The sequence below is a fragment of the Propithecus coquereli genome, unplaced genomic scaffold (assembly GCF_000956105.1).
Source record: "Propithecus coquereli isolate 6110/MARCELLA unplaced genomic scaffold, Pcoq_1.0 Scaffold89, whole genome shotgun sequence".
NCBI lineage: Eukaryota > Metazoa > Chordata > Mammalia > Primates > Indriidae > Propithecus > Propithecus coquereli.
This window is the reverse complement of record NW_012155173.1, coordinates 3,506,316-3,530,732: the sequence shown is the minus strand read 5'-3', so window position 1 is coordinate 3,530,732 and position 24,417 is coordinate 3,506,316. Positions and strand designations below refer to the sequence as shown.

Genomic DNA, 24,417 nt, shown 5'->3' with positions numbered 1-24,417 from the left:
AGGTTAAGATTTTATTCCGAGGTCAAAGAAACCTCACAAAAGGATCAGCAGAAATTGAACACTGCTGGGGCAGAACCCAAGGGCAGTGGCTGTAGTAGACAGAATCTTCAGATTAGAGCAGACACAGCGTTTATCGAGTACCACTATGCACCAGGCAGGATAGGTGCTTTCCATATCATAGCTCATGACATCCTCATAACAACGTTGAATGAAAGACAGTATTAGCCCCACTGTACACATGAGGTTCTGGAAGCAAACTATTCAAGGCTACAGGTCAGTAAGTGGCAGAGACAGACCTAAAACCCAGTCCTTGTCATTCTAGAGTCCATATCGTATCCACACACCATGGTGCTTTTGAAAGCTTCGGGGCCATACAACTGGGGCAGGGCCAGAGGGTGAGAGAGCTATGCTCTGGTAGTAAGTAACTCACAATATGGATATTACAGAGCAAATTTAAAGATGCAAATCTCCTAGCAAAGCCACAGATAAAACACTCACACTTGACCAACCACCTCAGCTGAGAGCATGAATTTTCAACCAATAGAAATAAAGGCCTCAGAACAAGAAGGCCAGCATCTCAGGGCAGGTGGGTATGAGAAAAGAGCAGCAAAGGAGAGAGATGGAGAGAGACCTGGGTGTGGCCAGCGTACAGATAACTGTTTCAGCCACACCTAAGTGTTTTTCCAATTCCTTAGAAAGAAAGGCACTAGAAATAACAAATCCCACTCCTTAATATCTATTGTTTGTTGCATATACATGATAGTTAAAACCTCTGCCATCCAGAAAGCCCATTGCTAGGAATATAACTTAAAAAAAATCGCATAACTATAAAACATATGCACAAAGATATTCATCACAGCTTTGTAAAAATAAGAAATTAGAAACAACTTGAAATGTCCCATTGTAAGAGATTATGTAAATTGTGGCTCAATCTATCCCTTTTAATTATGAAATATTACACAGCCATTAAGTAACACCGTCCATCAGTATTAATGGAGACAGAAAGCTATCCGTGTCATTCCCTGTTGAAAGCCAGAATTAAACTCTTGCACACATTGATAAACATTGCTACCTGGACTGGATGTGCTGTACCAGATTCTGAGTCTTGCCCACTGAAGGAGCTCAGGGAACTTCACCCAAAGTATGACTCTTGGGTATAAAGAGTATTTTGAATTAAAGGCCCTTAGAGATCAACAGGCTGGAAAGGGCTTTCCCATTGTCTGCGTAAAACCAGAGGGGCCCATCAAAAAAACAATTGCCTTTCCTTCCCCTCCAAGTTATCTCAATACATTGCAGGAAAAAGATCAAGAATGCAACCAGATCTGACCCAACCCATTTCAAAGACAATATCGGTCTCTCAGTTAATTCAATTTCCAAAGAGAATCATTTACAAATTAATCTCTTTTCTCCCATCCATTCATTCTCCCAAATATCTATTCATCCTCCCTAGTAACCATTTATTGCCCCTAAACAGAATTACCTATATTCCTCACCTCCTCCTCCCCTCTATAATGAGGGTGTTTAAACTTCTATACTTCACTGAGATATTGGGTAATCATTCTGTGATTCTCCCCATGCCCAGGGTAAATATATCTTTTTCTCTCATTAATCTGCCTTATTGTGAGTTCATCTTTCAGTAAACCTTCTAGGGCAAAGGGGAAGTTTCCCCTCACCCCCACACCACACACTCAAAAAATTTTTTTAAAGGGAGAGAGAGAGATTGTAGTGTCCAGAACAGGTCCCGACAGGTAAGCACTGGCCTTCACAAACAAACCCTGCCTCAGCCAGGCCTCCTCCATCCATCCGTCTGGGAAGTGCCCTACTACACGGCCATCTAGAAAGGACCAATAAGTCAGGCTCCCACTGAAGATTAAACTGATTTGCCACCTTCCTACCATAAGCCTACCGTACAGGTGATCATGCCCTCAGCTAATGAGGATATTAGACAATGGATTACCCGTTTAAGGAAGGCATGTGGTTTACACATTTCCGAGTACTTGCACAAAACAGACAAATGTAGTAGAAAGGAATTCTTGTGCCAGAGGACCTGGGTTCAAAGCCTGAGTAAGCCCCTACCCCTCTAAGGGCTTCAGAGTCCCCATGTGTCAAATGAAGGGATTGGATGACACGATTCCCGGAGCTCCTCCAGCTCTGAAATTCTGACCCTATTCCAAATACCTCTTTACTCCACGCCCTGAGCTCCGGCATTCCTCCCTCCGGGCCCATAACAACACAGGAGCCTTTTAACTCACCCCCTTGCCACCAGCCTTGCTCCCCCTCCAAACTCTTCTCCTCGTAGTCACTAGCCCGGGTAACCTTTTGAAAGCACAATTCTGGTCATTTCCCTCCCTAAAGTAAAACCTATCACTGGTTCCCTTTCATCTTCAGGACAAAATTAAAACAAAGCAGTGTAACATTCAAGTACCTGCAGGATCTGACCCCTATCTGCTTCCATGGCCTCACTTCTCTCAGCCCCCTCATATAGCCTCCTTCTAGCCAAAGGGAGCCTACAGTTCCCTGAATTCATCACGCCCTGCCATGCCTCTCTCTAAATTCGCACCCTGAGTCCTTGTACCCGGGATGTTCTCCCAGCCCTCTCCTCTTGGCCAATCCCTATTTGTCCCTGATGACCCAACTCAGGCAACACCTCCTCCAGGGAGGCTTCCCTGAATCCCCCAGTCGATTCAGAGCCCCTCTTCTGTGGCCCCACAGCACCCTGCGCTTACCTCTATCACCGCAGTTTTCCTATCCGTCTTCCCAACTAGACTCTGAGCGTCTTGACAGGAAGACTTACCTTGTCTTTATCCACTGCAGATTCCCAAGACCCTGGCAGAGAGCCTGGCACAGGGGCATATATTTGAAAATGTTTATTGAACGGATGAACTCCGAGCAAAACCAGAAGGGGGCATATGTCTTGCTAGTCCCTGGCTAAATGCACCTGCTGATGGTTAGATGTCATCTGAGACTGGAATAAGAGGAATCATGAGTTTCCTCATTAAATCAAAAGTATTCCAGCCCCTTCCTTAGTATGCACGCTGACTCTAAAATTAGCTTCAGATGCCAAGAGCATTTCCTATAAGCATCCCACAGAAGGTTCAAACTACCACTACACAGAGATCACGCATTTAGTAGCTCAGGCCAAATGAAAAATTTCAGTGACTTATAAAGACCTGAAAGGGAGACACTGAGAACAGTCTGGCCATTTCAATTTCAGCTGCAGAATTTGCTCTTGAAAATGCTACAATAAAAAATATTAATGCCATAAAAACCTAACAGCAGCCAAAGGACCACAGTCATAAAGACAAAACATAAATCCTAAAACACATTGGCATAGAAGGCTCTCCCTCACCTTCAAGGAAAACAGGATTTAGGTCATCAAGAAAACGTCTGAGCAAGGGAAACTTGAACTACATGGCAGAGTAGAAAAAATAACAAGTCTAACAATAAGAAGGAGAAATAGCTAACACATAGAATGTACTCTGTGCTAGGCACTTGTGCTTCACATATGTTCACTCATTGACTCCTCCTAACAGCCCTAAGAAGTAGCTACTATTATAATATCATGCCCATTTTAAGGTTGAGAAAAATACAGAGAGGTTAAGTGACTGGCCCAAGGTCACCCAGCAGAAGTGGACAAACAGGCAGTCTGGCTCCAGAAGCCGTGGTCCTTCAGCAGCACAGACTGCCTCTGAGAGCAGCTTTGCCCTATCACATTCCTGGGCCTCAGTTTCTCCCACATATAATAAAGAGAGTTGGATTCAATTCTAGGATTCCTTCCAGTTGAGCAGGCAGACAAATGATGTGAAACCAAAATTCTAAGTTTCTGTGAAATGTTCTCATCTAGAAATAAAATTTAAAACTGTGCCCTTCAAAAATGAAATAATGACTCTCTATCTTGTAGAGTCACTTTAATATTAAAGTAATGTATACAAAGAGCTTAACACTTAAAGTGCCCAGCTCAGAGCCAGAGCTCAATAAACAGCAGCGATTATTACTCTTATGATAAAATGGGAACAACCATTTAATAGTAGAGCATATTTTAATTATACACGATGCAGAATAATCAAATCTCATTCGTTTGAGGCCCCAGACCCCACAGCATAGATCGAGTTGTACAGCTGAAATTATAACAACTCAAAGCTCAGAAATTACTTGTTTCCATTAGAGATCTGACAAGTCATTTCTTCAATTGGTCACTGGTGGTTTGCAGATAACTATTAGCAGTAATGAGTGTTCTAAATTAAATCCAGAGACAGCACTGCTCTGTTCTGTGAAGACAACTGGGGAGAGAGAAACATAATTGTGGAACGTCCTTCTCTCCCTGTCCTCCATCTTCTCTCTGATAAATATCTCCTGCATCTTGCATAGTATGGATTTCATTTGCTTACAAATGAAGAAGGGTCTAATTCTTCCCAAGATAAATGAGAGCACTGAACAGGTAACTTGTTAAAGAGAATTGGAATTGGGAAAATAACTTATTTTCCTGTTACTTGACAACAAACCCCCTTCGCTAACAAATGAAAGACAATGCTGGAAGACATTAAGCATCAAAGCCAAGTTTATCACCAAGTAATCCATTCTCACACAATTACTATACAGTACTGGGTACAGGCTGCTCACATTTCATTCACCAGCAACAAAGATAAAGCCTATAAAATGCAAGGGGAGGCACAATGCAGTGAAAAGAACAGCCTTGAAGTCATTAAAAACCTGGATTCAAATCCCAGCTCTGACCCATATTATGACCATAAACAAGTGTCTCCTAGTCTTAAGATTCCATATCTGTAAAATGGGAATAATACAGAACACCTGAAGAGTTGTAGCAGGATTAAACAGGGCCCATAAATAATGTGCCTTACATCAGTGGTGTCCAAGCTTTTTGGCACCAGGGACCGTTTTCATGGAAGACAATTCTTCCATGGACGGGGGGGCGGGGGTATGGTTTCGGAATGATTTAAGCGCATTACATTTATTGTGCACTTTATTTCTATTATTATTACATTGTAATATATAATGAAATAATTATACAACTCACCATAGGTTGGGGACCCCTGCTAATAGTAAGGCCCTTGACAAATGTTAGCTTTCCTGAACTGTGGAATATAACATCCTCACCTTCAGGACACCAGAAATATATTAATCCCAAACTCCCCAAAGTTGAAAATTGCTGATCCTGTCAGAACCCATAGCTGGCCCTTGCATAAAAGGGCTGACTACGTGTGTGTGCTACAGTTTCACAGAGAAAGCCTGTAAGACGTGGCACGCCTCCTGCCTCTGACATTATTCAGCTTAGACGGTTCTCAAGAAACACAGCTCCATCCTGGGCCGGTTGGACAGCAGCAGCAGACATGATTTGTTAAGGACAATAATTTGGTATCTCCACTTACATTTTCAAAGTCCTTCATGTTCCGTGCTCTGGTGGGAGACACCATTTCCTCTGACACATCTGGGAGCACTATAAAAAGGTAAAATAGACATAGGAAAACACCATAGCATGCAAATAGACCAGCATTCCTATTAAGAAATAGAGCCCAGAGAAGAAAAACATGAACAGCTTCCATAGTACAACCTGTGGTACTTGCTGTCTGTTGTGATTTACTGATTTCAGCCCAGGGAAAGCTCTAAACCATTATATTTCCAATATTTACAGATTACTGAAAGTAACCCCAATGTACAATGTGTGTGTCAAAAGATGAACCCAGAAAATGCATCAGGCATTTGGCAAAGCAAACTGTCCTAATATGTACTTCTTTATTTCACAAAATTATTTTGTTGAACAGGATATCATCTTCACCTGTCAATAATTAAAATGAAGCGTGTCTAACTGATTTGACGGCAAAGATTGGCAAACTTTTTCTTAAAACACCAGACAATAAATATTTCAGGCTTTGTGGGCCATACTCAAAGCCTAAAATCTGTCACAACTACTCAAATCCTGTCGCAGCACAAAAACAGCCACAGACAATTCATAAACAAATAAAGGGACTGTGTTCCAATAAAAGTTTATTTCCAAAGGCAGGCAACAGGCCGGAAACTGCTGACCTCTGCTTTACAGCAAATAAGAACTTCGCTAATACCCAAATTTCTCCACAGCTTCTTTAATTCAACACACATTTATTACATACTCACTCTGTGCCAAGCACCATCCTGTGTGCTGGGGAAACAACAGTGAAGGACACACTGATCTTGTACCCAAGAGGTTCCCAATCAAGTGGGCAAGAAAGAGATGTAAACAAACTGTTCCATGCTGTGCAAAGCCCTTGGCACTTTGTAGGTGCTGAGTAATTGTGTGTTAAGTGAATGAATGAATTCATTCTTCCCACAAATAGGTATTGAGAGCCTGCCTTCTGCTAGGTCCCTCTCTAGATGTGGCTACATCAGGAAACAAAACAAACCAATGGGCCAAGCATGGTGACTCACACCTGTAATCCCAGCACTTTGAGAGGCCAAGGCAGGAGCATTGCTTCAGGCCAATAGTTCGAGACCAGCCTGAGCAACATGGCAAGACGCTATTTCTTCAAAAAAAAATGTTTTTAAAAGTTAGCCAGGTGTGGTGGTGCATGCCTATAGTTCCAACTACTTGGGGGGCTGAGGCAGGAGGAGTTCAAGGCTGCAGTGAGCTATGATCAAACCACTGCACTCTAGCCTGGGTGACAGAGCAAGACCCATCTCCAAAAACAAAAAAGCCACAATGGAGCTGATATTCCAGAGGGAGGAGACAGACAATAAACAAAATAATCGGGCAATTGCATAATAATAAAAGGTAATAAATGCTGGGGGCAGGGGCAGGAGGAAGGGATAAAGTAGATAAGGATAGGGAATACCAGGGGTGGGGCAAGGATTGCAATTTTGAGGCAGGTCTCACTGAGAAGTGACATCTGGGCAGACTTGAAGAGAAGAAGGAGCCAGTTACCTGGGGGAAGAACACTCCAGGCACAGGGAGAAGCCTGACGTGGGAGCACGCCTCGTGGACCTGAGGAACAGTTAAGAGGCCAGTGGGCTGGAGATCAATAAACAAGGGGGACAGTAGGAGAAGAGGTAAGAAAGGTGTTGGGGGACAGACAGTGTGTGGTCCTGTAGGCTCGTCTAAGGACTCTGAGGAGCCGCTGGAAGAGTGTGAGCTAAGGAGCAACATGATCAGACTTGGTTTCTAAAGGCTCCCTCTGGCTGCCTTGCTGAGAACAGACAGTAAGGGGCTTAGGAGAGAAAGCAGGAGAACAGTTGGGAGAATACTGGGATCATCCAGTCCAGAGATCACCATGTTTTGGACCAGAATGGCAGGAGTATAAGTGGGTGAAAAATAGTCTGATTCTAGATATTTTAAAAGTAGCCAAAAGGAATAAACTAACGAGATGAAATGAAGTGAAATATATCATGTTTAGAGAGGAAGGTGCACCCAAGTCGGCCTGGGGGGAACCAAAAAAGGAAGGTAAGCTTTGAGCTGAAGCAGCCACCAGCAGGTGAGAGGGACAAAAGGAGGGAGAAACAGCCCAGGCAAAGGCTGGAGTGAGCCTGGTGTTCAGAAAACAACTCGGCAGAAAAGAGGCCATGAGAGTGGGTGGGGCAGACTATGAGGAGCCCTGCGTGCAAACTAAGGGCACACGGGCTTGTTTTCCTGTCCCTTGAACAGGCCATGCTCTGCTGTCTGTGTCTGGGATGCTCATCCCCTCCTCTTCCCTGCTAGGTCCTACTCACTCTTCAAGCCTCTGCTCCAGTAGCGGTTTCTTGGGAAACTCTTGCCTGGCCCACCTGCATACCAGGGTAAATCTCCCGCTAATCCCCTCTCACAGCACCTTATAATTTTTCGCTCCTGACTCTGATTATATATATGATTTATCAGAATTTTTTGTTTAATTGTCTGTCCTCTCGCCTTGATGGTAACACGTTCAAGATTGAATCCCAGCGTCTAGCCCAGAGCCTGGCATGAGGCAGATGAACACTGCTGGCTGAATTAAGGAGCAGGCCTATCAATTTTCTGTTTCTAACTGCCTATAGGCAGAGAGAGTAGAAATCAGGCTTGTTGCATTTTTTATTTAAAGTAAAAGTTAACAGGTTCCTAAGGAAAACTGAGGGTGGCCTGTAAGTTAAGGTACTCTCCAGAAATAAACCTTGGAACACTTAGCCTGTCTGCTGTAAAAACGACTTCCTTTTGCACGTATCTCATCACTTTGGAGGAGAGAAAAAAGTCAAAGTATCTCTAAGATATTTCAACATGGCAAACTATTAGCACTACCCACAGAGACACTTTATGATAGCATTCATTTTTCTCAGAAATGGAAATTATGAAGAATGCTTAGCAAGACCCAAACTGCAAAGTCTCCTCATAATCCAGCTTAAACACAATACCCTGCCTACTTATTCAGCGCCATCTCCTGTGGTCTAACCAGCTATTTGTCTGCAAAGGGCAGGCCCATGTAGGAATGCTGGGCCTCAGCTGGCAAATGGGACCCAGCAGCCTGCCAGCAAGGCCTTGGCACACCAAGTCCAGACGGCAGCTCTCCTGGGCCTCCAGCCACTCAGCCGTGGAGACCAATAGAACCCCAGTGCCTGGTCTAGCCACCAATTCAATGTCCAGCCTCCACGCAGTCGTTCAGTTCAGCAAACACTATCTGAATCCCTATCAGCTTGGTGGCAAGAAGTAAAACTCATGAAGTATGGCCTAAAAGACATCAATTCCTCTAGTGTTTATGACAGGAAATGGAGAGCAAATCAATACGTACAAAAAATACCGAGCACCTACTATGTGTCAGGCTAGGGCAGACTCTGGGCCCCAGAGATATGAAAGCCCAGTCCCCCACCTTATGGAGCTCACCATCTAGTGTCTGCTTCCCCTGTTCTTACTCAAGAGAACACCTGGCTTTGTGTACTCACCACCGTTTCTCAAACCAGCTTTGGGGTTGACGCCATCCAGGTCACCTGGTACGTTAGGAACAAGGCCACTAGGAGAGAACACATAGGATGAGAGATGAGCTAGTATTTGAACAGAGGCTGCTAAGACTGCTGGGACCACACATGATAATCATCAACCCATAGCCAGGAGGGACGACACATAGCTGAGCTACCTCGGAGGCATGAAACGGAGAGGTTAAGAACTTAGGCTGTGGGGCTGAGCTCTGGCTTTAGAAATGAGTGCCAGCTTTAACACTCGGTAGCTGACTGACCTGCAGCAAAGTCATTCATTCATTTGCTCATATATCAAATGTCCGTGTGCCAAATATGTGCCAGGTACATAGGCCCTGTGCAAGTACAAGCTGCTTCTGTTTTTGCGTCTCACTTTCCTAATGTTACATGGGGATATCACTCTACCCACAAAAATTAAATTAGTTCACGTATAGAAACGCTTAGCACATAGTAAGTGCTCAACAAATGGTACCCTTTATTGTTTTATCATTATTATTATTATTACCACTAATATGCCTATCACAACTTCTGGGACTCAGGTATCAATTCAGATGCTTTAAGAATGTCACACAAAAATGCAAACTTCACTGATCCAAGAAGTTGTACTGGTTGAATTATATAAATAGGTTCAGTAAGAATCTGGAGACGCTGACAGAAAACTAAACCATAATTGGAGGTATGGTTTGACACAAAAGACACTACCCTGGATTCTACTCTAAGCTCTGTCACGTACCTCTGCAACCCTCACTTCCTTCAGCTGTAAAAGGAGAATAGCAGCTATTTCATAGAGTAATTGGCAATTAAGCAAGACACAGCAAGATACCTGGCATACAGTGTGTAGTCCATAAATGGGAGCAAAATATCATCATCACCTTGAAATATACAGTGCTTTATAATTTATAAGAGATTTACCATCATTAGAACTGCCCAATTCCCTGAAGGTCCACACATTTTTCAAAGGAACGCTCTGAGGCCCAATTTCGGCATCCTAGCAGGGTCACACACGGTTAAGTGGGGAACCAAGTCCAGAGTCCAGGCCTTTTATGTCTAAGCTCCACTCATGCTTCTCTGTCCATACTGCAAACTAGGAGTTGACAGAAGCTCAGCCTGACTTTTTGGCAGTTTGCTCTTTCCATGCCTCTAAGTCCAAATTCATTCTGCTCCTGGGACAATTTTGCCTGATCACCTAACTTTGGCATTGGAATGGACCTTCAAGATCAAGAACAAGCAAAAAACTGGAAATATCATAAAATTCCAACATCGGAAAATGATCATATAAAATGTGTCTGTTACAAAGATAACTGAAAAAAACTTATTAAATGAAGTATGTCCTCAATTATGAAAAGAATGCATACAGTGCATATACACTAAAGTCACCTCAAATCCTTTCAGGAAGTAGGTAGGCTATGGACACATAAAAAGACAAAATGCATTAAAATATTAAAAATCATCATTTGTAAAGAAATGAGAGATGCTTTCCTCCTTTTTAATGTTCTGTAATTCCCAACTTCCTCCAATAAGCATCACTAAAAGGACAAAGTCCATTCTCTAAACTGAATTTTAAATATTAAAATTAAGTTCAACCACCACCTTTTGCAGATGGTGGGCCTAAGGCCCAAGGTCACACACACACGCCAGGTTATTGGCCAAGCTTAGCCTGAGTCTGGTCCTCCATTCTCAATTTGGGATTCTCTCCACCACAACCATTACATTAACTCCCACTGGCTGAAACAGCCCATCCATAACGCATGCCAAGATCAATCACGGCTGAAAACTACCTGGCAATCGATGCCAAAGATTCTGGACTTAGACAAGCCTCCAACAGTCAAATACTGAAGTTTGCAAAATGACATCTGATGTCCCAAATCTTACCAAAACCACTATGCAATGCAGAAATTCCTGCCTGGTTCCTGCCAAATTTCCACTTGTGCTTTACCTACCCTCTTTTAAAATGCTGTGAATCTCTGTCATCTGCACCCTCCAGTCAGCACCAATCACACCTCCAGCCCCAAGCAACTCTTCTTCCCATTCTGATCATTCGCTCTTAGCCTTGTAATTAAGGTTGGGGCCTCATGGAGATCCACTAGAAATAAAAAACAATAATCAAAAGAAGAGGGCTCAGATATGATTTTATCACTGTAGAGATGGGAAGAATGAGACCTCGAAAGGGACAGGGACTTACTTGCTCAAAATCACAAGGGTAAGTGGCAAAGCCGAGACTAAATTCCAGGTTCCCACGCCCTCTCCACTAGCTAACCTGTGTCCGGGCTGCCCAAAGCTCCCATACGAATGTGGCACAAGGTGGAGTGTCAGTCTCCTCACGTGCAAAGGATAATCCTAAGGAACCTCCCCTGCACTGGGCACCCACACAGCACAGGAGCCACGCTCAGGACAGGACAGGTGGCCTCCCATTTAATCTTCACCACAGCCCTTCTGTAGTTGGTGGTACTTTTTAAATGTTGCCCTGCTTTTAAATGAGGAAACAGAGGCCAGGAAAAGTTAATAAAGCTGGAAACCCCAAGCTGGCTTGACTTCAAACCCCATGCTCTGAACCTCTACAACATCCTGGCACCCTGAACATCTTCCTCAAGGTGGGGAGGGGTAGTGAGGATCTAATGAACAGAGAGGCAGAGGGTTTCCAGAGCTCAGCACAGCCGCAGCTGTCACAGCTGCTGTTTATTTGCTGAATGAATGAATGACCTTCCCCCGAGCTTCACCAGCTCACTCTTCTAGCTTGCTCAATTGTCACTCAAAAGGAGTGATCTCTTCTGTGCCTATATGCCAACAATTGTCCATTCACACCACAAGACCCAACAAGGACTAAGCATTTCATTGATAAAGTGTCATAAGAGCCATAGATGGGACTGGACTTCGCATTTAGAAAACAATTACATCAACAAATGCACTTTTGTTTGTGTCTTAACAATTCCTTTTTCATTCTTTGTTACTTATTCTTAGACAAGAAATACATAAATACAAAAACACAGATAAACCTAAAGTTCTCCTCAGCTACTCCTCACTCCCATCTTAGTCCCCACATGAGAGGTCATCACTATTGTCAAAAAGACCTGCAAGGTGGGAGGATCGCTTAAAGCCAAGAGTTCAAGACCAGCCCGGGCAACACAGTGAGACCCCATCTCTACAAAAAAATTTTTAAAAATTAGCCAGGCATGGTGGCATGTGCCTGTAGTTCTAGCTACTTGGGAGGCTGAGGCGGGAGCAGCACTTCAACCCAGGAGTTCAAGGCTGCAGTGAGCTATGACCAGGCAGGCCACTGTACTCCAGGCTGGGCAACAGAGAGAGACCCTGCCTCTAAAAGAAAAAAAAAAAAACGTGTATCCTTCCAGACCTTTTTCTATGAATTCACATATATAGAAACGGTTTTAATTTTGTGGCTTAAAAATAAAGCAAATGCAATCAAACTGTATATATTATTCCACAACATTTCCTCTACTATGTCCTAACGATGTTTTCTTGACAGTACAAACATATCTGCCTCAATGTTTTTAACTTCTACAGAGCATTCTACAGCCGTTTTTCAAACTTTGTTGACTATGATCTATGGAGTATATTAATTACCCTTCATCCTTGAAATGTTTTCTATTCTGCTCTAGTTTTCTAAACCTTGGGTGCAACCTACTAAATTGACTTTCATAAGCTACCAATGGGCCACAAACAGTCTGAAAGACACTTTTGAAAGGATATGTATTTACCCAATCCCCTATTGATGGTTAATTCAATTTGTTTCCAAGTTTTTCTTTTACAAACAATGTCATATAAATATTCTTATACAGGTCCCACTGTGCACATGCATGAGCATTTCCCCAGGACAGATAACAAGAAGTGGAAGTGCTGGGTCAAAACAGATTCACATTTTTTAATTGGGCAAAGGATTTGAACAGATACTACTCCAAAGAAAATACACAAATGGCTACAAAGCACATGAAAAGAAAACACATCAGTAGTCATTAGAAAAATATAATCAATACCACAATGAGATACCACATCACACCCCCAAGGATGGCTATAATCAAAAGGACAGATAATAAAAAGTACTGGTTAGGATACAGAGAAATTAGAACCCTCATACACTACTAGTGGGAGTATAAAATGGAAAACAGTTGGGCAGTTCTTCGAAATGTTAAACATAGAGTTACCATGTGACCCAGCAATTCCACTCCTAGTTATATTAATAATATATGCCCAAGAGAAATGAAAACATGTCCGCACAAAAACCTGCACATGAACAAATGTTCACAGCAACATTATTCATAATAGACAAAAAGCAGAAATGACCCAAATGCCCATCAACATGAATGAACAAAATGTGGTGTATGTGTATAATGGAATATCATTTGGCCATAAACAGGAATGAATACTATCAAAAAATAATAACAAGTGTTGGTGAGAACAGAGAGAAATTGGAAGGCTCCACAATGTTGCAGATAATGTAAATGGTACAGCCACTGTGGAAAACAGTATGGAAAACAGTATGGAAAACAGTATTTTATTCCTCAATAAAAATGAAAAATAGGGCCCAGCATGGTGGCTCATGGCTGTAATCCTGGCACTCTGGGAGGCCAGGGCGGGAGGATCACTTAAGGTCAGGAGTTCAAGACCGGCCTGAGCAAGATCAAGACCCCATCTCTACAAAAAAATTAGAAAAACTAGCTGGGCCTGGTGATGCGTGCCGATGGTCCCAGCTACTAGGGAGGCTGACGCAGGAGGATCGCTTGAGCCCAGGAATTGGAGGTTGCTGTGAGCTATGATGATACCACTGCACTCTAGCCGGGGTGAAGGAACAAGACTCTGTCTCAAAAAAAAGAGTATCACACACTGCTTAACTATATAAATGATACTTTTATAAAAATAAATAAGTACTTAGAAATAAAAAAAAAAAAAAAAAAAAGTAAAGAAAAAGAAAATTACCATGGTTACCATGTGATACAGCAATTCTACTTCTGAGTATATGCCCAAAAGAACTGAAAGCATGGTTTTGAAGAGATATTTGTATACCCGTGTTCACAATTGCTAAAAACACGGAAGCAGCCTGAGTATCCACTGCAAACTGCAGTATACACATACAATGAAATATGATTCAGCCTCTAAAAGGAAGGAAATTCTGACACATGCTACAACATGGAAAAACCTTTAGGATATTACACTAAGTGAAATAAGCCCGTCACAAAAAGACAAATACTATGATTCCACTTATATGAGGTACTCAGAGTAGTCAAAATCAGAGACAGAAAGTAGAATGGTGGTTGCCAGGGCTTGGGAGAGGGGGAATAGGCAGTTACTCTTTGATGGTGCTGAGTTTCAGTTTTATAAGATGAAAAGAGTTACGGAGATAAACGGTGTGATAGTTGTGCAACATTACAAATGTATTTAATGTGACTGAACCGTACACTTAAAAGTGGTTAAGATGATAAGTTTTATGCATATTTTACCAAAATAAAAAATAATTTTTTTTAAAAAAGGAATGAAGTACTGAGACATGTCACGACATGGATGAGCCTGACAGAAGACGACACATTGTAAGATGCCATTTACGTGAAATGTCCAGAGTAGGCAGATCCGCAGAGACAGAAAGCAGACTGCAGTTGCCTACGCTGAGGTGGGGGAAGTGACTGCTCAGGGGCACAGGGTTTCTTCTTTGGATACTGAAAACGTTCTAAAATTAGATTATGGTGATCGTTGCATAACCCTGTAGATACACGAATAACCATTACTTTAAATGGGTAAACTTTATGGCATGTAAATTACACCTCAATAAAGCTGTTAAAAAACACACACAGGCACATTGTTAATATTAATACAGATAATATCAAATTGTTTTCCAGAAAGATTGTACCAGTTGACACCCTGTGTGTGCATTTTTTCAGAGTGATTACAAAGCAGCACGTGACTACTAAATATGGAGTCTATATTTAGATGGTATTTATCTTTTCAAACAGAGTCTGAACAAAATTGATTCATTCAACAAATATTTGTCATGTCTCTACTAGGTGTCAGACATGGTTCTAGATGCTAAAGATGCAATGCAGAACGAACCAGACCTGCTCCCTGCCCTGGTGATGGGGCACACTGTCCCCAAACCTCGCTGCCCCAGGGTACCCCATCAAAGGTCAGCCCTCCTACCACCATCGAGCCTTCACCACAAATTTCATTCCACCATCCTCTTTCCCAGCCTTCTACAGAAAGTCCATGAAGGCACTCTTTGCCCAAGAGAGTGCAAACTGTGTTTACAGGAAAACATTTCTCTTTGGTCTGCTCCTAACTAGACAGCAAGCACTTAATGGCCTCGTGCTGGAGGAAACCACGGACGAACAAGCCTGGGCCAGGCCCCAGGAAACTCACAGTTGGGGAGAAGCAGACGCCTAGGCGTAAAAGCAAAGGGATGGACCCAGCATTGCAGGCACAGAGGGTTCTGTCCAGGGCAGGAAGCATGGTGGTATAACAACAGTATAACAAACCCTGCCAACATTTAATGCGCTCCCCAGTACGTGCCAGGCACTTCATATACACAATCTCACTTCGTCCACACGGCCACCCAATAAAATAGATATTATCATCAAAGAGAAACTGAAGCTCAGAAGGGTTAAATGAATCACTCAAAGCAACACATCTAATAACTGGCTGAACCAGGATTCATATCCACTCATCCTGACTACAAAGCCCAGGTTTTTTCATACCACTAGGCAGGACTTAATAAAGGGCCTTCCTTTGGGTAAAGTCCCTGGGGTCAGAATCTGAGCCTCAATTCCTCAGGGCTGGAGCTGCGTGGGGTGCCCGTAGGTGATCAGGTTTGGAGGGAATGAAATACATTGACCTTGAACAAGCCTAAGGACAAACTGGACTCCAGGTTAGTCTTTAAAACTGGGGCTTGGAAATTATTACATCAAGCAGAAGAGTGCTCAGAAGGTACTATTAATATACTAGAATAAAAAAGGGTGATATTACTCTAGGGATCTTTCTCTTCCATCGTGACCACCTAATGGAGAACCTGTCTCTCTCAGGATATTTCTGCCACTCCTTAAGGGCCAGTTCAAATGAGTGCCAGGAGCTCTGTAAAATCTTTCCAGAATCCTCTCAGTCAGAATTGATTCAGAGAACCAGTTGGAGGGCAAGACAGGGTACTGACAGCCAGGCTTTGGAGTCAGCGAGCCTGGATTTAAATCCTGACTCAGTTGCGTTGTTTGTGTGATCCCAGACCATTTGCTTCACCTCTCTGAGCTTCAGAGTCCCCTGTAGAAAAGGAGACAATATCGCCTCAAAGGATCATTGTTTATTCAGTGATTTAACAAATATTCACTGAGCCCCTATTATGTGGCAGATACCAGGTTAGGAACTGGCGTTACAAAAGATGAACAAAATGCAGTCCCTGCTCTCAAGTGGGTCACAGTGTGGGACAGTTAACAGTCAACACCTGCAATGTCCAGCACAGGAGGCATCAGCCACATGCACTTATTAAGCACTTGAAATGTGGTTAGTCCAAATTGAGAAGAGCTCTAAGTATATTAATACCAGATTTCAAAGACTTAGTAAGATAAAAAAGAACGTAAAATACTCATTAATAATTTTTTCTACTGATTATAAGTTAGAATGATAATATATGGAAATATTAGGTTAAATAAAATATATTATTAATTTAACCTGTTTCTTTTTAATGTTTTTAAAGTGGCTACTAGAAAATTTTAAATTTCATATATGGCTTACATTGTATTCCCATTGGACAATTTTATTGGTTAATAAAATTCAGTAAGGTCAAGGACTGAGACAGGGTCAGTGATGAGTCGGGGGGTGGCTAGAAAAGTAGAGGGCCAGGTGGGGATGGGGAAATGTCAGTGAAGGCTTTCTGGCAGGGACACCCAAATTGAGACCTGAAAAATAATAGGCATTAATAACACAAAGGGGACAAGGGAAGGCAATCCAGTCAGCAGAACAGAAAGTGCACAACCCCAGCAGTGAGAAAGAACAAGGTAAGAGCATTCATGACAGAGTTTGTTAACCTGGCCTAGGGAGGAGACAGGGTTGGGAGAGTAAGAAGAGACGAGATGAGAGACGTAGCCAGGACCAGATTATGAAGGACCCTGGAAGCCATATAAAAGAACTTCATCCTGGGGATGATAAACCAGGGAGGGTCTAAAGCAGGTGAGCAGGGATTAGCTACCAGGAATGTATGCAGTGCCTAATTCCTGCAAAGGGAGGGAGAGGAGGAATGAAAAATATTTGCTGCTCTGTTGAGTAGCTACTCTGGGTCAGACAATGAGTGGGCTTAACTCCTTTAGACTTATTTTAATCTTTATGCCAAACCTAGGCTTTATACCAACCCATTTTACAGATGATAGAAACTGAGTCTCACAGAGGATGTATGGCTTACCCAAGGTCACAGGGTTGTTAAGTGCAGAATTGTAATTGAAACCCAGGTAGGTCTGGGTCCCCAAAGCCCAAGTATTTGGCCAACAAGCACTGAAGTGAAAAGAGCTGAGAGAATAATGGATTTTATCTGAATGGCAATAGGAAATATTGGAAGTGTAAAGCAGCAGACTGTGAAGATTAGATTTACATTTTAAAAGGAGTTTTCAAACTGTAATATAATAACTATTAGAGGTGTGAAGAAGCCAGGACAATCCAAGTGAGAGGCCATATCCCACTATACTGGGGCAGTGGAAGAAGCATGGATAGAAAGGGGCGTGATGACTATCATAGGATCCAATTAGGCAGGAACTGCAAAGGGTCTTGGTCTGTGCCTGATACATAGTAGGTTCTCAATAAACAGAATAACCTTTACTCCAAGTTTACCCAAGATAGGACCTGTTTATGCCTGCTGCCCAGGCATAAATATTAATTGTGCCTATTTCACTCTTAAAAGCGTGCCACTTGGCACAATAAACACTATGGTCACCCTTTCAATTAGGGTGTGCTGACTAAAAGCAGCAGCCTGTCCCTTGCAGAGCGGGATAAACACTGCGGATTCTCGTTCAGGGCTCTCCTCTTCTTCCTTCTACCCACTCTCCAACCAGGAGCCCAGGACAACCCCAGGGGCCCAGTCATGGAGCAGTCTAGGGCTCCACCAGGCCCTCCTACCAAAGGAGAGACCCCAGCCCCACCAGCAATGGGGCCCCCACCTGCCTCTTGGGGCAGATCCAATGGGAGGTCATTATTCCCTGATTTGTATCACTACTGATGATAGTAGTAATAATAATAACAATAACAATCATGGCAACACAGGATCATTCTTCAAGCACTTATTATGTGCCAGGCACTACACTTGCCAAGCTAATTGCTGGGCAAGCATCACCTCTTTTAATCCTCCCCCCAATTCTGTCAGGTGGATATTACTGCTAGTCCATTTTACACATGGGAAAGTAGGTTAAGTTACTTTATCAAAGTAACACAGTCAATTCACAGGGCTGGATTTGAATTCAATTCTGTCCAACTCCAGCCAAGGTTCTTAACCACTGCATTCCATTGCCTCCTTCCTGGGTGGCCACTGTGTGACTTCGAAAGCAAAGTCTGTACTTACTGACTACATTCTCCATGATGAAAGCAAATCCCCCAAACCAGAATGAACCATCAAGAGCCCTCAAGGTCCCTGCCCCCCAAACAGTCCCCACCAGGGGAATATTCGAAGTGCACCCCCTATTCCCACTCTTTCAGAAAACCCCTTACCTGTCCTTCAAACCCTCTTCAAAGTATGTCCCAAAATGCTAGATGCTCGTGATGTAGATTGGGACTCCCAGCCCCCCACACTCAGGCCCCCCAGAGGCCCTCCCTGAAGTAACCCCCCACACATACTGCCCCTGGCCAGTGACCCTCAAGCAACCTCAAGAGAAAGGCCCAAGGCCCCGTTAGAGCGAACCCGCATCAGCGGGAACCCGGGCCCGGTTACCGCGAACCCCAAATGCCCGGGCCGCACCTGCAGCCGCTGAGCGTCCCAGGGAGGGTGACGTCCTCTTCCAAAACCGAGTCCATCATGGACATGGAGGCGGTGGTAGCTTTGGTGTCTGTGGTGGCGTGGCGCCACGGGTAACCCCCGCTGTAGCGACCCGCCCGGCTCCCAGGTCCCCGCCCCCTCTAACCCAGCTCTTGTTCGGACTCCGGCGGCGCCGCTGGAATTCAAACCGCAGCCGCCGCCATCTTTCCCGGCGCTTCTTCCTACGGAAACGAGGCGGGGCCACCGCGGCGCGCGCGGTGAAGCTGACCTGCCGGGGCCAGAGGCCTGGCAGGGAAGCGGAGGCGGGCGCCATCTTAACTAAGGGCATTGCATCTGAGCTTGGGCCAGCAAGACCAAGGAAAGAGAGGCCGGCTGCCATGTTTCGTGAGGGCACTCAAGCCGAGGCTGGGGCGAGCGCCATCTTTGTTGTGGGCGAAAGCGGTCGTAGTCCGTTAATTTAAGCGGGAGATGGGAATACGGTCCCGGACCTTCAGAGTTCCTAACGCAGTGTTTGGTTTTTTAGAGTAATGACCCCAAAACCTTGTGTTGGGGGTCTGTGCATCCAAAAAGCCTCTTCCGCTTTGAGTTGAAACTCAGATAATCGGATGCTTTAGAAAAATCCTACATGCAGAATCTTAACGCAAGCAGTAATTTGCAGACTTAGTTTGAAGCAAATAACTCATCCCTATGAGCCAAGTGGTCAGTACACTCCCACTCCGATCTCTCACCTTTATTACCGTTAGGGCTCAAACGCACCTGCGATCAGTAGACGGAGGCCCAGAGAGAGGAAATGACTCTCCCAAAGTAATACTGTGAGTATTAACAGTAAGTTTGTCAACTGGAGCCAGATCCGCGGCTCCTGCCAACTAGGCTCTCTCCAAAACCCTGGCTGCCTTTCTTAAAGCACACAGCAATCACTAAACACCTACATAATTTTGGCAGAGTTTAAGCAGTGAAATCAACCTTCCTCTCCCCTTCTCCGTGTTGCTTCCTCCTCTGCAGGCCTTTGGAAGAGCCCTGGATAAAAATAAGGGGGGTGGATGGGTAGATGGTGACTTTCCCAGTAATCACGAACAAATCCCCTCTCAGCCTCAGTTTCCTCATTCTTCAATTAAGTAATCAATTACTTTCCAAAAGAGGTCTTTCCTGATCCTCTAATCTAAATCAAATCACTTCTTGCATTCTTAGCAACTCGTATTCCTCGTTTGTAGCACTTACCACATTTTGCAATTGTATATATCTGGTTTTTTTAATGTCTTCCTCTTGCACTGGACTGGAAGCTCCATGAAGGTAGGCACTCTGTTCTGAATTGTTAACTGTTACATCCTCAACACCTAGCACTATGCCTGCCACTGGCAAGTATTTGAAAATACATGTTAAATAAATGAATGACTCAGTCAGTCAGTCAATCTGGAAAATGGAGCTAATATCTATCCTGCAAGGTTTGGGGGAGGATAACCTGAGATATAGGAGCTCAATCAATAGTAATTCCATACATCCCATATTCATCCCCCCCTCCATTTAGTGAAGCTTACAAAGCCCGTGATTCTGCACCTGTCCCTCTTCCTTCCCCAGATCTTCAAGCATCCCTAGAATCAGCAGTGGGATAACAGCCTGAAAGAGAAAGAGGGCTTGGCAGTCCTTAAAGCCCTGGAACCGATACTCCTTGCCAGTGCTAAGTTCAACCCCTGAGATGAGTGTATCCAAAAGCAGGGAAGCTGGGGTGGCAAGATTCCCACCCTGGCTCTGCCAACGACTCTGTGATCTTTGGCACACTACTTCTGCTCTCTAAACCTCAGTTTATACATCTGTTAAATGAGAGGAACGGACCTCTCAGGACCTTTCAGAACGTTACAGCTCTGGAGGTGATTTCTGTGTGTTTGTTTCAAAGCTACTAACATTAGTACAACCAACTCTCTTCTGGAGAGGGAGGCCTAGTTACAACTCATCACTTCCCAGATGAAGGGACTAACTTTCCATCCAGCCAATGAAAACTCTTGAGAAAGAAAATAAGAAGAGGGGCTACTATTACACCCATTTTACTTACAGTTGAGAATACTGAGGCTGCAAAGGTTCAAACTGCTTACTCAGGTTTCCACTGACGGTCAGTGCCAGAACTGGGGATGAGCCCAGGTCCCTCTGAGCCCCAGTGCCCTCATTGTTTCAGGCAGCCTGTCATCCCCATTTGTTTGTTTTTCTCCATTTTAGAATTTAGGATTGAGAGGTGAGGGCTACATCCAGACAACAGTATTTAAGTGACATGTTGGCCAGACTCTACTTCTTCAGCAAGTGCTGCAAGGTGGCTGAGGGGTGAATCTTAGTGTGGGCAGTATGGTCACAAGGCTGGAAGTCTGGACACCTGGATTCTGACTCTGGAAACTCCTCCAATTTATCCTGTGATCTGGGGTCCCTACCCCTTGCTGTATCTTTTATTTTCTCATGTGTTAAATGGGTTGGACAGTGCTTAGAATTGCATGTTTACATTATCTGATTAGATATTTTGGACACTATAAAGAAGAAAACTTGTGAGAAGTTCTCACTATGGTTAATCCATCGCCTTATTTACCATGGCCATGTTCGTGCCTTATGTGCTAAACCCTTTAGTGAACCGGAAACAGAAAATAGAATCAATTGCACAAATGAAAGGCTATTTAGGAAGTTGTTTTTCCTGCTACTGTGGTGGTTTCATGGTCAGGGACAGAGGCCTTTGCCCTGTCTCTGTCTCACCATGGCCTTTCTTTCTGCCAAGCCTGGAGATGACGTCACTGCCACCAGCTGTTTGAGCTATCTGGAGCCATCTCCTTGGCAACAGCCACACAACCACAAAGCTGGCATTATTATTTCCTTGGACAAGGTCATATCAAATGGTTGGGAGGAAGTAGCTTGCAGCCAGATGTCTCTCATTTGGGTGGAACCCTCCTGAAGTTTTAGCAGCTCCAGACACGGAATTGCCATTACGAACAGCAAGAATAACTTTTTATAGCATCAGTACATACACGTTGCTACTTGCACTATTCCATTTCCTCCTCACAACACTGTGAAGAGAATTGGGATCACTGTGCTGCTCCACAGAAAAGGAAACTAAGGCTCAGAGGTGGAAAGAGATTTGCCAAAGGCCAAACTTCTTTCTTTCGTTCTTTCTTAGCTTTTTATTTGGAAATAATTTCAGACTTAGAAAAAAGTTGCAAAAATATTGCAAGGAATTTCTCATATAACCTTCACCCAGCTTCCTAACGTATTAACATCTTACCTAACCACTGCACAATTGTCAAAAATAAGAAATTACACTGATACAATACTATTTATGACAGACCTTATTTAAATTTAAGCAGTTTTTTCATTAATTCCCTTTTGCTGGTCTGGGATCCAATCCAGTTTTCCACGTTGCTTTTACTTGTTACGTCTCCTTACTCTCCTCCAATCTCTGACAGGTATTCTGTCTTTATCTTTCATGACACTGACACTTTTAGAAATTCTTCCCATTATCTGATAGAATGTTTCTCAATTTAGGTCTGCGTGGTGTTCCTCATGATTAAATTCAGGTTACGCGCTTTTGACAAGAACACCACAGAAGCGATGCCGTGCTCTTCCCAGGGTACATATCAGGAGACACGCGGTGTCACTGTGTCTCACTAATGGGTGATGGTAACACTGATCTCTTGACTATGGTGGTATCTGCCAAGTTTCTCTACAGGAAAATGACTATTTTTCCTTTTGTAGTTAATAAGAATCTTGTGGGGAGATGTTTGCGGCTTATGTATCCTGTTTTCCATACTTTCACCCACTGATTTTAGCCATCTATTGATAATTCTTACCCAAAACAATTATTACAGTGGTATTTCCCAATTGGTGATTTTCTATTTTCATCACTTTTCTATATTTATTCATTGGAATTCTACCATAAGGAAGAGCTTTCTCTTTCCCCCCATTTGTTCATTTATTCGATGGCTTATTTACATCAGTATGGACTCATGGATATTTGTTTTATTTTATGTGTTATAATCCGTTACCATCATTATTTATTTTGTTACACACATTGTCCTAGACTTGGCCAAGCTGCCCATCTAATACGTGGCTGTGCCAAGGTTCAAACACAGGTGTGTCTGGTCCCAATGTCAGCAGTATTTCTGGCACACCAGTCTGGCCCCTTGCTTTCGAAAACTCCTCCCAAGCAACCCTCAACATCAGCAGTCTTTGCTAGGGACCAGTTCCCAATCAGTAGCCACTGTCTTCTCCATAGCATGCCTGTGTATCAAGCCAGTGACACCTTCTGGGCCCAACATATAGCCCAAGGCTGTACACACAATAGGTGCTTAATACAAGTTTGTCAAATTAACTCCAATTCCTGACTTTTTCTCAAAATGGGACGAGGAATGAGAAATACCCCCATACAACAGGAATAGAATATAGATTATTGAACTAGAGAAGGTAACACACATGAACATGCTTTTACGACCTTGGACCTGCCAATTCAGCTTTCTGGGCCTGTTTTCTTACCTGTATATTGAGTGCATTAGGCTACAGCATTCAGGCCCCTTCAGCTCTCATGTCCCGTGAATAGCTAGCTACCATATACTGAGCTCTTTCTATGTGCCAGGCACCATGTTAGATACTTTACATTCTGTCCTCACAATAACCTCATTAAATAAGAACAGATAATGCTGCAATTTTATAGATGACAAAACTGAGATTCAGAGAGGAGGAGTTGCCTGGCCATAGAAGGGGATCAGAACATGCCATCCCCAAATATGCCACTTTGGCATAAGGATTATTTTGAGCTGAAGGCAACCGAGAATCAACAGATGCGGGAAGAATTCTCGGCCTTCTCCTTTTCTGCCTTAAAGTATAAATTCCCTTCGCTTGGTCTTCCATTGGTTTCTCCCACATATTCACGAGTCACCTCCCCGTGGTTTGCCACCCCTTCAAGCCCAAAGCCCCTTTCTTTTGTCGAAATGGCATAAAAGCCCTCAAGCCTAACCACTTCTTTGAGTTTTACCTCTTTTCTGTGAACACCTGTGCACATAACTATTAATAAAAATTGTATGCCTGTTCTCCAGTTAATCTGTCTTTTGTTCTTTTAATTCACAGCCCCCCAGCTACTGCTGAGCCTGAGAGGCTAGAGAGAAACTTTTTCCTCCCGGACACCATACAAGCAGCTAAGCGGTGGTGGAGGTGAATTTGAACCCAGATTTCATTCTAAAGCCCGTGCTCTCAACCACTAAGTCATAGCTCTGGAATCCCTGCCCTCAGGAAGCTGGTTAAAATGCCTATAAATAATTATAAAACAAAGTAAAACATCTTAAATACTTTGTTGATAAAAGAAAAATAACAGCAAAATTCTAGAGACACACAGAGAATGAGTCATTCCAAACCAGGGGGTGGGAAAGGTGTTTTACAAGACCTATGCCCTGCAAAAGCAGGATAGAAACCTGTACATACCGTATGTGCAGTAACTTCTCGCTTTTTAAGGCCTGTAGAAGAGACAGTACAGGAGGTGGACTTTGGCCACCTGCCTGAGCCTTGAGCCAATGCTTAAGTCTGCTTACAACACTGAACAAAAGCTTTGAAAATGATTA

The 24,417-nt window shown here is 43.5% G+C and overlaps 1 protein-coding gene across 1 annotated transcript in view; it reads right to left on the bottom strand.

Annotated features, from left to right (window-relative positions):
- Positions 1 to 21,416, bottom strand: part of CDK5RAP2 (CDK5 regulatory subunit associated protein 2) — a 194,998-nt gene extending 173,582 nt beyond the window's left edge. Inside the window, 6 exon segments of the mRNA XM_012664386.1 lie at positions 5,388 to 5,455; positions 8,872 to 8,939; positions 18,958 to 18,964; positions 18,967 to 19,126; positions 20,396 to 20,455; positions 21,408 to 21,416. Of these exon segments, the coding sequence (XP_012519840.1) occupies positions 5,388 to 5,455; positions 8,872 to 8,939; positions 18,958 to 18,964; positions 18,967 to 19,126; positions 20,396 to 20,455; positions 21,408 to 21,416 (372 nt within the window).
- Positions 21,417 to 24,417: the final 3,001 nt, after the last annotated feature.